The sequence below is a fragment of the Natrix helvetica genome (assembly GCF_964273705.1).
Source record: "Natrix helvetica genome assembly, chromosome: 4".
Classification (NCBI taxonomy): Eukaryota; Metazoa; Chordata; class Lepidosauria; order Squamata; family Natricidae; genus Natrix; species Natrix helvetica.
This window is the reverse complement of record NC_138550.1, coordinates 111,605,886-111,619,790: the sequence shown is the minus strand read 5'-3', so window position 1 is coordinate 111,619,790 and position 13,905 is coordinate 111,605,886. Positions and strand designations below refer to the sequence as shown.

At 34.7% G+C, this 13,905-nt stretch overlaps 2 protein-coding genes across 2 annotated transcripts in view; one reads left to right on the top strand and one right to left on the bottom strand.

The window, feature by feature from the left end:
* Positions 1-13,905, bottom strand: part of CD226 (CD226 molecule) — a 703,503-nt gene that overhangs the window by 625,575 nt on the left and 64,023 nt on the right. The window lies entirely within an intron of this gene.
* DOK6 (docking protein 6) overlaps positions 1-13,905 on the top strand; it is a 195,442-nt gene that overhangs the window by 141,824 nt on the left and 39,713 nt on the right. Inside the window, exons 5-6 of the mRNA XM_081950953.1 lie at positions 2,983-3,172; positions 6,750-6,888. Coding sequence (XP_081807079.1) covers positions 2,983-3,172; positions 6,750-6,888 — 329 coding nt within the window. The remainder of the gene's footprint in view (positions 1-2,982; positions 3,173-6,749; positions 6,889-13,905) is intronic.

Sequence of the window (13,905 nt, the reverse complement as noted above, 5' to 3'; positions counted from 1 at the left end):
TCTCCATTCAGATGACTGTCTTATGATTTTGAATTCCATGAAAAGTTGATCTAGTTTATTTATATACATTTTGTAAGCTTTTTAAGAGTTTTTAGTGTTCAGAAAGAGTACTTGCCATGCCTCAAAAGAAACATTTTTTTAAAAAAAGTATTTTCCTGAAATAATCCATTTATTTTCCAAAAATTACTATTCCAACTCTTTCTGCAACAGATCAGATAAATAATTGATTTTATCTTTCATTTGAATTTTTAATAATTTTAAAAAAGATTGTGAGTTTCTGTTAAAGTGCAGCATCTCTGAAAGAAACCAAAGCTGCAAGTGGCCCAGAACATGGTAAAGCACCTAGGCCAGTGATTGCTAACCTTTTTGTTTTGGGGTGACAAAAATGCAAGTGCATGCATGTGATAGCATGCATGCATGTCAGCACCCATAATGCAAAGTGCGCCCCAACATGCATATGCATGTACAATCCCACATACACTTCCCAACACATGCACCGCACTGCTCGCCTCCAAGCTGAGCTTGGTATTTCCTCCGGGGAGGCATTTTCACCCTCCACAGGCTCCAGGAAAGCTTCCGGAGCCTGGGAAGGCTGAAAACGGCCTCCCCTGGCTTCCCAGAGGCCCTCCGGCAAATGGAAACCGATTGTTTTGAACTTCCGGTAGACTTTCCTGAAGCCTGGGGAGAGTGAAAACCCTCTGAAAGGCTGAAAATCAGCTGTCCGATGCGTGCTGGAGTTGATGGCTCGTGTGCCAGCACATATGGTTTCATGGGTTCACCATCATGGACCTAGGCCGTGCAGTTTAGTTAATATCTGTTTCAGTTGCAACAGTTCAGTTGCAAGTGTATATTGAAATCAAATTAGACCTGAAAACTTTAAACCAACTATTAAGAATCAACTGATTTAAAATGTTAATCCCTTGTTAGCCCAAACATTCCAACTGAAAACCTGTCCCATTATTTTTAAAATTCAGATATTCCATTGCCCTCTTCATATGTAATTTGCGATCAAAACTTGCCACTTACCAATTAATAACCAAATAGGCTTAGCATTTTTCAAATTATAATAAGATCTTAGTTTAGAATACACAGTCCCTAACGCTTGCAGAGATTCAAAGACTTTACATATTTCCTTCAAATGGACCGAAAGAGGAAAACAATTGTAATGTGTCATTCTAATAAATAAAAATAAAAGCCCAAATATATAGTTGAAAATCCTTACAAAGTGACTGAAATTTTGCAAAAAAAAATTCCTGCTGTAAAAAAAAATCTAATTAAGTTAAACTATATGAGAAATATCTAATATTTTGGATCTCTCTTAAAATATATATATGTATCTTGACTCAAAACACATTTTAGCAACATTAATCCTATCCAAAAGACCCAATAGTATTTTTAACTGTCAAGTTATGTCTTTTGAAGCTCCATCCAAACATTTGAAAGTATTTAATGCAACATATTGTGATAAACTTTGAGAAAGATGCAAAAACCAAGTATTTTATAGAATTATGCAAATTGTTAATTCTTAATCTCTTACAATAGTCTACAGATATAGTAAAATAAATAGATTAGTGGATTAAGTTAATTCCAATTAATATTGTAATCAGAATATACTTCAACCAGCTTTCCATAATTAACAAGCTTTAATAGCTTTAATATCATCTACATATATGGTAGGACCACATAGCTTTAGTAATATAATCCACAGGTTATGTTTATGAAAATGTGAATAGGAATTTTGAATGCACTCACCTCAATTTATTTATTTTTAAGTGTTTGCATTAGTTTTTTTTAAAAAATAAACATCACAAAAGCTGGAGTGGTTGCATAGTATACTTAAGTAATGGAAGAAGCCTTACTTTGTGGCAATATAGTAAAATTTTGAAAACCATAAAAAACCAAAATATATTCTCATAATCATTACTGGTGTTTTTTATTTACAGGCCCAGTACATCATTAATGTGGTTAGTGAGACATACATCTATATGGACATCTATATAGAAAGTGTAACACTGAGTGAATTAACATCAGAACTTTTCAATAAAGCAAAATCAAATAGGCTAAGGGACAAAAAATATATATTGAGGCTGAGGGACAAATATATGTATATATTGTATTAATATATGCAACTTTATTCCTAGCTTGAAATCTTTAATATTATTGTACATGGAATTGTTCATTAATTGCTTTTTTTTCACATTTTCATTCCTGTTCAGTGTCTAATATTTCACATTCTGATGCGTATTTCCAGCTTAGTGTTCAAAGCAAATAAGTCCAGTTGCCTTTTGAAAAAGCAACTTTGGGTCTAGAACTTTACTATTATATAATTTGAAATTATAAATTCATATAATAGCAGGCATCTAGTCAATAAGAATAAATCAAATGGCTTACTAAATAAATGGCTTTGGACAGAGCACTTTGTTTATCTACAAAAAGTTGCTTACCTATCACTTTTTGGATACATTAATTAGGAGGTGATGCAATAAAACAACTTGAGAAATATATTTTAACTGTCTTTCTTCATCTATATAAAGAAAACATGGAAACTGAATGCTTGACAAAAAGAGAGTTTCATTCCAATATTTTCCTTGATTTAACTGTAGTTTTCAAAGCTTAAAGTGTGTATTACAAGTCTGTTACTAAAATGTGCCAAGTTCTTTAAATCTGGAAAACAGGTGCATCTTCCTAACTAAAGGCACTAATTGAAATTATAAATGCTAAAAAAGGAAAGTGATTATATCATTTTATGAAGGTCATAAAAACAGGCAAAGTTTATTTCATCAACAGGATCTCAACTTTTCTTTCATATGTGGTCAGAATAAAATACAACCCTTTCCTCTAAATCCATTGTGCCTTCCTATCTTTAAATAAGTTTTATTTTAATAATGCTTCAGTCAATAGGCAAAAGGGAAATTGTGGTCATAATTCAAGCCAGTTCACACTTTTTACTACGATTGTATTGTTTCTGTTTCTGTCTTCCAGAACGATTCAATGTATATCTTATGCCTACACCAAATTTAGATATCTACGGTGAATGTACGATGCAGATCACACATGAAAACATTTATCTCTGGGATATCCATAATGCTAAGGTTAAACTGGTCATGTGGCCTCTCAGTTCTTTGAGAAGATATGGGCGTGATTCAACATGGTTCACTTTTGAATCTGGAAGGTAAGTATCAGTTCATAGAACTCAAATAACATACTTTACTTTCAAATAATTGTGTGTTATTGCCTTGTCATGCATGGTGTAGTATAGTACCAAGAATAGTTGCTTTACCTATTGTCAGCAAAATTGTTTCTATATGTTTAGGTTTTTGTTGTTGTTGTTTTAATTAATTTGCATTTCAGGTCTACAGACTATGTAACATTACATACTGGTTTTAAGCATTTGGGTTTGTCTGGTGAAGCTGTATCTCTGACACATTAGCAGAATATCAGTTTTTAATAAAATGTTGACTTTGTATTTTTAATATCCTAAACTCAGAAATGCCTTATTAGGCACACTGTAATTCTTATAGAATTTTTTATTATATTGTATTGATTTGTGATTGACAAACCTATCAAATAAATTAATTCATGATGGATAGAGGGAAAAGATAAGCAAAGATCTACAAAAAACAGACAAAGGGTGCACAAGAGATAAAGGTTGTGGAAGGTGTGTGAGAGAGTGTGAGTGCTTGTGAATTATGGCAGTATACAAATGATTTTTCAGGATAAAAGCAATAAAAAACTAGTAATGCTTTATATTTTTATAGTCAACTGTGTAATCTAGATTCAAGCATCTTCATGGAATAAATTAAAGATTTTTTTTAGATAAAACATCCAAAGATTACTGTGACTGAGATGTCTCTTTAACAGCATGATATTCTTTTCAGTAATTAATTCTATTAAATCAATGAAAAGTGACAGAGTTCTTCTCCAGATCCCAAATTTAGCTCTAAATATACTTGCTAAAATGTTGACAGCAGCCTTGGCATAAAGTTTTCTAAATGCATTACTTCAGTAATCTTTCCCACACAATCTGGTTTCATGAAAGGACGTCAGGCATCTGATAATATCAGTTGGTTAATTGACATATTAGATATTCCATCAAGTCATCATAGATTGTTTATATCAGCTGTACCATTTAAGACAAATGACAATTATTCTGGCTGCTTTGGAAAGTGTGGGTTTTCTCCTATGTTTGGGGGTACAATCCAATTACGTCTACCACATTAAGGTCTGGACTGGAGAATCAAAGTTTTGCTGTACTTCTCACAAAAAAAGGATGGAGCTTCCATGATCAACCATACTTCTGTTGATCACAGAAGCTGGTATTTAAACTGTTGTGTCTTATTTCTTTTGGCTGTTCCTAATTTGAAACACTATTTGGGATGTTATTCCTCCAATTATTCAGATGGGAACAGATGAAAAAAAAAAGGAATGTTCCTGTTCAGTAGCCAAATATACAGAGCAGCTGATCAATCAGCATCATTTTGTGCTTAATCCAAGCCAATTAAGTTGTGAGTTGCCTTAGTTTTCTGTCCAGTATCTGTATATTGAGTTTCAGTCTCACAGGAATGTAACAGATGTAGACAGAATTACTCTGAAGGAAAGCAATGCACTGAGCCATTTATACATGGCAAACAAAATCTCACAGATTGATAGATTATGAAAACAGGTATTATGAGTAATCCATTAAAGCAGGAAGGAATAATAATAAAAAATAAGCTACTCATAGTGAACTAGTCCATATCCAAGATTATCACTTCTCCTTTTTTTCAAATTTCAAATATGAATCATGTTCACAAAGAACAGTCATAAGGTAATAATGCTTTTATTTTTGTAGAGAAGGTTCCTTGGTTTGAATAAAAGAGAAAGGCAACTGATAAGAGCTGAATAAAATCTTCACAAGTTGAGCTGCAGTTTATCTGTTTTGCTTGGGTGTTTTTTGTTCACTTTTAAATAGATTAATCTTCATTTTGATTTACAGATTTCTTTACTTCTGTGATCCTTTTTCACCTTTAGGGCTTGTCAACTGATTAATCGCTTTCTGGGCTTCAGTTTCATTTTTATTGGTTAACCTTTGCTAACTTTAACTATGATCTTTCATGGCTTTAACCTTTAGTTTATTGACTTTCCCATGCTAAGTAGGGTTATATACTGTGTTTTTATTTTTCTCAAAGATTTCTGGATTTTTCCTGCATTGCAACAGCCTACCTCTAAGTAAATAATTTTGATTTCATGCCATTGTTGCATAGAAACATTTTAAGTGAACTTTTGAAGAAACTTTTAAAACAATGTTCAGGGACATATAATGGGTCTTGTATATTTCTATGCACCAAAATTATCTTTTCTACAGTGCAGTCCTTTCTTAATGACCGGTGACTTGGTGATTGATCAGTTATGATAGATCCCCTAATAGGTTCTCAAGGCCCAATGTCCAAGTTCCTACACCTTGTTCCAGTAGTCATACAGTGTTTTGGGTACTTGGCAATTGGAGCATAGTTATGGATGTTCACAGGGTCTCACAGTAATACCACCATGTTTTTTTGTTGATTTTTGCCTGTTTCTAGAGTTTATTTTGGGTTTCCAACAAAAAATGCCACTTGGATAAAACAGATTCACTTAATAACTGCCACCTGCGTTTAATGACCATCATATTCTCATAATTGCTGCAAAAAAAGTTTGTAGAATTGTGAGCCATTACATGGTAACCTACAGTACTTAATCACAATGATGTATGTCTGATGACCATAATTTTGGGCTCACAAACATGTGGTTCTCTGAGATTCACATATTGAATGTAGGCTTGTCTTTGGGAACTGAAGGGTTGTGATGGGTTCCACAGGAAGTTAACTGTTATATAGTAGAAATAGAACACCTGCTTTACAGTTGAAAGAAAAGCTGTTGTTAACAATACAGTGTGTTTTTTCAATCCCGTATCTCTATATTGTATTATAAATTATAAAGACTTAAATTTGCTATCTGAATCTTACATCATAATTGTAGGCGGTGTCAGGCGTGGAGAATCAGGACCATGTGTTAAGTTCCCATTAAGCTGATTTATTATTCATGCTTATATACAAGAATCTAATCAACTAAAGATCAGTACTAAATTTGTGCTAGATAAGAGTTAACAGAATTCAAAAGGACCTGGACCTGCACTGCTTGTGGGAATATAACAACTCCAGGCTGATTCTTCTCTCCACGTTCTGCATTTCCTCCTATAGGCAGTTAACCTAAATCTCATGAATTGGGATATCATGCAGCATCCTAAGCCATGATTTCCCCTAATCATGGATTGGTCAGTATGTCCAGTTGGCACTAAATCAGGATTTATTGGCATGTCTGTACAATATGCTGAGGCAAAACTTTATAGGATGTTGTCATATTGGACGGTATAGCTAATGTCCTTAACTCATTTTGGGCTGTTGCCAAGCAGTGAAACTATTGTTTCCAAATTCAGGACCTAACATGGAAACATGAGGAGCGATTACTGAGGTTTGGGGTGGGGGGGATTATAAATAAGGTGATGGCTTGGACATTTCCTTCAATATTTTAACATGTACATCTCTAAAGAAGATTCTTGGTTATTCTCATAATCTTGTTTGTATATATGAGTGTATATACACACACACACATACACCTACAAATTTAAGCATACAAATTTGTGAGATATTTCTTGAAAGTATTTCAGTTATTTCTTTATTCTTTAAAACAGAAACTCATCTTAATATAAATGTGCATGTATATACATTTTTCAGGATGTGTGACACAGGAGAAGGGCTATTTACCTTTCAGACAAGGGAAGGTGAGATGATCTATCAGAAAGTCCACTCTGCAACACTGGCAATAGCTGAGCAGCATGAAAGATTGATGATGGAGATGGAACAGAAAGCACGGGTAAGACCCTTGCTATTATTAAACAATTGTTTCTTGGAGGAAATCATTTTTGAAATAAAATCAGATTTATAAAAGAAACCTTATATTTAACTAAATTAGCAATTATTTTAAAAAGTATATTACTCATATCAGACTACTCTTTGTTAAAATTATGGTTTTATTTATTAATCACATAATCACATAGCCATTATGGAAATGAGAAATTGCCAATTTTTTCTTCCTAACGAGGTGCAGAGTCAAAATACATGTGGTGTTGTTGCTAGTTGTGAAGTTGTGTCCAACCCATCGCGACCCCATGGACAATGATTGCTCCAGGTCTTCCTGTCCTCTTCCATTCTCTGGAGTCCATTTAAGCTCATGCCTACTGCTTTGGTGACTCCATCCAGCCACCTCATTCTCTGTCGTCCCCTTTTTCTTTTGCCCTCAATCTTTCCCAGCATTAGGCTCTTTTCCAATAAGTCCTTTCTTCTCATTAGGTGGCCAAAGTATTTGAATTTCATCTTCAGGATCTGGCCTTCTAAAGAGCAGTCAGGGTTGATCTCCTCTAGGATTGACCAGTTTGATCCCCTTGCAGTCCAAGGACTCGCAGGAGTCTTCTCCAGCACCATAGTTCAAAGGCCTCAAAAATACATGTAATCGCATGTAAATTTTGCCTACATTTATCAGAACAAAATAGAGCATTTAAAGTTTTAAAAATGTGTTTTATTTCTTCTATGTGGAATTAGATCTACAACAGGTGACTTTGAGTTATGACTGGTTCTTTAGCGACTATTTGAAGTTATGATGGACCTCTCTGGGGGTACTTACAACCTAGTTCCAATGGCCACGCACACATTACATGTGGTGGTCTCGTGTGGTCTTATCTCAAGTGCTTGGCAACTGGCTCACATTTATGGAAGTGTGCAGCATCCCGTGATCAATGACCACATTTTACTATGGTTTTGCTGATCAATGTCCTACATTTTTGGTTTTCGGCAAAACTGTGCCCATAGGAAACAATGGATTTGCTTTAAGACTGTGGCATTTGCTTTGGAACTGCTGCAAAAAAAGATCATGAAATCAGGCCAGTCACACAGATGACCTGCTTTATGAAGATCATGACTGAAGTGGGCAGGAATCTTTTATGGTTCTTACAATGATAGTAAAGATGTTGGGAAATGAAGAGTATTTTTAAATTCATATTCCTTATTTGGCAAATCACTAGTTACCCAGATCTTCCTTATGGTAATTACTTAGTTATTTCAGGTAATAGTTTAAAAATGAAGGACTTCCACAGGCCAATCCTTACCAATTTGCTACTGTATATATTAACCATCTAAGACAGGGGTGTCAAACTGGATGTGCCAAATGTGTCACATGCTGGCCACACTCACTCTCTGTTTAGCAAAGGAGGAAAAAAATCACAAAATGTCACTTCATGACAATGTGACGCCATGCGTTTGATACCCCTGACCTAAGACATCACAGTGTTCTTTATTTTTATTTGGTTTTTAAAAATGGTATCAAGAAGTAGAAAGGTAATGAAAATGTTTAAATCATGGAGGCTTTGTATTATAAAGTTCTTAACCGCTAGGTAAATAGCTTTATTACATCACGTTTCACCAAGCAGCCTTGCAGCAAATTGAGAAGGTAATTTGTCTTTCTGACTGACTCACATGGACATTTTCTCTTCTACTAAGTTTGACTTAAGTGTTTAATTCTAGGAGACCAATAGAAAAGCCCATTTAGAGTAAAGTCAATACTTTCAGAGCGGCTATATGTTATCGCACATTACATTACTGTGTATTTCCTTTTAGTTTTTCTCTGGCCAGTTGTGAGAGTTGACCTAAAGAATTCTAAAAGAAAGGAGAAAAAAGTATGGCCAAGTACCCTTTTCAAATCTGTTGATCAGAAGAATAGTTCTGATGTGAAATTTATCTTACTAATTGAAATTACATTCTATGACATTTCTGATATATTAAATATGGTTTGAAAGTAACTAACAAGATCTCTCTAAAAACCTATTATAAATCATAATGTTCCAGTTAGCTTCCATATTACTTACATCACAATTCCCGTAAATTACCCAAGCTAATAGTTGAAACCAAGTCACCCTTGGGGGAGATTTGTAGTGAATTATAATTTAGTCCATAGAACTCAAATATTGCTTGAAATTAAATATGTTATGGAATCTTAAGTCTCATTCACCACAAATCAGCTATTAAGGCAACACAACCAGCTATGAGGTTTTGTGTTGGCCTAATTTCTTCCTTTCTTTGTCCAATTTTTATTTTGGAATAAGCCACAATAACTATTCATGTGAAATATTGGAAGATTTGGATGCAAGAAAGATGAAATATGAGTGCAGTGTCATTATTATAAATCTTGATTAATGTAGTGGAGGGACAGCAAAAATGTAATGAATTTGAGGAAACATGGAAATTTTGTACAAATTTAAGATGTTCTGTATATGTTGGCAGATATAACTAATGTGACATAAAACTTCAATTTGCTGTATATATAATGTGCCCATTTCCAATATTTGTTTATAAATATTTGCATTAATATATACAGGAAAGGGTATTTTAACGACTTCAGGATTGTGTTCTGTGCAGACATAATTTAAAGCAAAGTCACAAGTGGTTTTTTTTCATAATTTTTATTGTTTATCAAAGAAAATATATGTGCTTAAAAATAAGAATAAAAATGCAGTAAAACTTTAAAACATATATATAAAACAAGTAGCAAACATCACCTTCCTTAATAATATCTTCTCTTCATGGGAGATTAATCTTGCCAGTTCTTTCTTATGTAATCACCTTCTTGTCTTTATCCTACTTCCTTTGCATTCTTTTAATAATGGAATTTGTCTTCTCTCAACCATATCTGCTATGGTTATACAGCTAAGTACAAGGAGCACACAGGTTAATGTAGACTTCCTATTGATCAGTAAGTGGTTGAAAACAAATATTTTTCGGCATGCTTTATGTCAACAATCATATTGTATGTTACATTAAAGGAAAGGGGGAGAGGTCGTCCATCATCCACAACGAAAACAATAAGGCTCTGTCTTGTTGAATATTGTAGGTGTAAGGAGAAGAGATGAAGGAAGAGGGAACAGAGAAAAAAGCTTTTCTATTTCTAATGCTTGCATCTTACTCAAGTGTTAAAAATCTGATTTTATTATCTGAATTATGCTTGGACAATATTTGGAATCATTATAGTAGACAAACTGAATTGTGCCAAATGCCTAAAGTTTGCAAAGCATAAGATTTAGCCATAGCTGGATTTATTTAATTAAGACAATCTTACCAGTTTATATTTTCATTTTGTATAAATAATGCAAACAGCAGAAGTGGGCAGACTTATTTATAAAATACCAGCTACCAAGGCAGCAATAAATCTTGTTTGTTTTGTACTGTATTATTTTTTCTTTCTTAGATTTAGAAACCTTGAAGGTCAATCAAGAAGGGATATTTTGAGTTTTCCTAAAACAAAAGTAACACTTTAGATTTTATTTGTTTTATTTTTTAAAAAAAATATGGATTTGTTTTAATATTTAAATTATGCAATAAGTGGAAATTTTACCTGATAAGAACATGGCAATATAACGTTACTATCCCAGTATGTTCTTCATATGTAATCCACAGCTTGATGTATAAGCAGTTGCATTCCAAATCATATACAAGGTACATATTAGAGTTTATTTGCTGGAACATTTCAGCATAGCTGATATAGGAAGTCTGTCTTTGCATATTATGGATACCTTATAGTTTTACCAGCTATGCATTTATCTGCAATAAAGATACACAGGTAATCCTTGAGCTATGTCTATTTGTTTAGCAACAAAGGTTACTATAAAAAGTTATTTTCAAACAAGAGAGGGTAAAGAGGCCATCTAATGTCAAAATTGAACAGTCCTTTCTCAACAGACATCATTCTGTTTACAACACAGTCCTTTTAGCAGTTCCAAGAAGGCTCCACACCCTCAGGTGACCCTGAGAATACATATAAATCTCCAAGTGGCCTCCAGGACTGTCTAAAAGAATGAAAATGACCAGCTGTCTGCAAGGAATGTAAATACTTCCATTCCCCACCATCCAGTTAGAACTGAAGAAGTTTCTTGGATGAGAAGTAAAATGTCTTCAAAGAAAAACAAGAAAGTCCAGTTGCTTCTTCAAAAAGCATCTTTTGGACAACCATGATCTGGATGACTGAGAATCTCCATAGACAAAGTTCTTTAATAATGAAACATACAACTTACGTCTTTGAAGTTCCATCTGTTGCAGAGTGCCTGCAGTCATGTGATCAAAATTCAAGCTGGCCCACATTTATGATTGTCCAAATAATATGATTTTACAATAACACTGCAATCCATGGAGAATTCTCACTTGCACCAAAGGATGCTAGTATTGCCTGGAAACCACTCAGGGCAGTCTATCAGTTATGCCACTAGTGCTACAAAAAAATCCAGTTGTGGCTAGTTCCAGTTGCTGGAAGCTGTCTTCAGACACCACTAGCATCCAGTAGTGTGATTCATAGGTCCTTACACTGTGAACATGAAATAGCTGTAGCAGCTGGAGAAGCCAACATGTGCCATGTAATGTAAACAGGGCAACTCCATCATAAGCCAAGCAAGTTGGACCAGAAAAGATGGCCCTATGCTTCAACCAGCCACCTGTAATCATAGAGTCCTGTTATAGCATGGAGTTTAGCAACCATCTCAGATGACAGATTCTGGGACTCAGGAAATAATAGCACATTTTAAAGAAAGTTATGTGCTTCATCTTTTGCCCTGCATCTTTAGGCATCCAGATACTCCCAGTTACGGTGTTATCCTGTTTGACTGTTCTAGATGGAAGAGGAAGGAATTCTATCTGATCCTTGCCTCAGGCAGGAAATTGGATAGTTGTACAGTGTGCAAAACCATTATGATATTGCATATTCTTCTCTTGAGCCAGAATATGACCAGTCACATGAGTCATCAAGTGATAGATTTTGATAATAGCAAACACATTTGGGGAAACAAGAAGGAAGTGCAGAACTGGTGAAGTAGCATCTTATGCGTTCCATAATTAATTTCCTTTGGAGTTTTTACGTACACAGCCTTGACTAGTGGAGTCATTATTTGCATTCCATCCTGCCTTTGAATTGGTCTCAATTAGCAACCATTTTATTAGAGGTAAATTCTCATTTCTTGACAAGATTATTGTCAAGGTTCCGTCTGACAAACCCAACTGAGTGCTCTGAGACGATCAGATTTCTCAAAGAACTGTTTTATTGAGTACATCATTTCGGCACGTATGACAAGCAAAACCAACTATTTCCCATGGTTTTAGTACAATTAAATAATAGATATCCCTCCTTGTCATAGGTCACATTGCCCAATCATGTGTTCTGGTGTCTCCCTGGCAACTCCTCCCAGTCGCTGGCCAGCACCTATTGGGATGACCTTGGTTCCCATGGGACGATCTGTTGTTATTGTGTGGTCTGACATTCAAAGTATCTTCTCTCCCCCATACAGTCTGGTAAACTGAGAAATGTAAAGATAGCTGCGGCAGCCTAGATCCATTCTGACGTTGACACTTATTCTTTTTTTAAAGCAGACTGGACAATTGTGGCCCTTGATTTTAAAACCCTCTGAAAAATGTCTGTTCAAATCTCTGGGCAAGAATGATCCAGAAGGAAGGGAGAAAAGGAGAGAAAAAGATTTGTCAACAAGAAAGAATTGTCTTGGTCTCTGTCCTCTTTTGATTCATCTCAGTGGTGCTTTTCCTACTAATCATAGCCTCAAGTAGCTTAGCTCTGAGTGAATGCAGCCTGCAGGTGTTGCCTACCTCTACTTGAAAGGATATGAGAATGATGACCTAAAGAGATTGTATTATATAATACAGTGATGAAGGATATATTATGTCAGACAAGTCATCGGTAGTATATTTCCTAATAAATCAAGTGATATTTTAGAATTTTGAAATGTGTTCAATGATGCAAATATTAATATTGTATTACCCAAGATGGCACAAATTACTTTCCGGGGAGGAGGATGCACTTCAATTTGCTACCATCTGATGCAGAATATTTATAGTACTGAAACAAAACAGAGCAGGGTGCATTCTGTTGCTAAGGTGATAAATAGCCAGCTATCAATATGCTCTTCATAGGGCAACATAAGCAAAAGACAGGTCTCTGCCCTAAAGACCTTACAGCTTTAAAGGAACATTTAAATAAATACTTTGAGGAGCCAAAAGAAGAGAACATAGAAAAAACCAGAATAAATTAACTAAAAAGAGACTACTGTGAAAAGTTACATTAATGTATGTTTATTGGAGATTAAACCAAGCACCATGTCAATCTCCCTGATGATGCATTAAGGCAAATATGGAATATTACTATGCTGACCTTTAATTTTCAAGGGCCCGCTTTTATCTTTTGCCATTTAGACCAAGTCCTTTGTATAAATAAATGCTACAATTTCAGTAGCAAGAAATGGTGCCATTATATGGGATACATTTGTTTCTGAGGGAGAATTCTATTCATCTCAAGGTAAAATTTCCTCCATTGCGTCTTCTGAAGGAAGAAAAGCTTTTTTCTTTTTCTTTTGTAGTAAAAAGATCTTTTGATCTCAGATATCATTTAGGTAATGTATGAGATCAAATAGCCTGTATCCAGTAGCACTGAAGCTTTTAAAACTTCAAAAACAACTTTGGAGGTTGAAGTAGTTTTTCTTATTTGAACTGAAACTGAAAAAGTATCCATGAACAGTAGTACCAATGCTAGCAAAACTCTCAGTATGAGTTCCAAAACGGCTTGTGGATAAGAGAGAGAGACTGTGTATATGTTAAGACTGTGTATGTGAACACATGCATTCACACACAGAAAGAGATAAAATGATCTGGAACACTGCCATGAAATATTTGGAACATAATCCAGAATTATATGTCACCCAGTGGACAACTAGATGGCTTTGGGGAGCTCACAAATATGAACTCACAGGAAATAGATATAACTCTTTAACTGTTGCTTCTAGCAATCCGCATT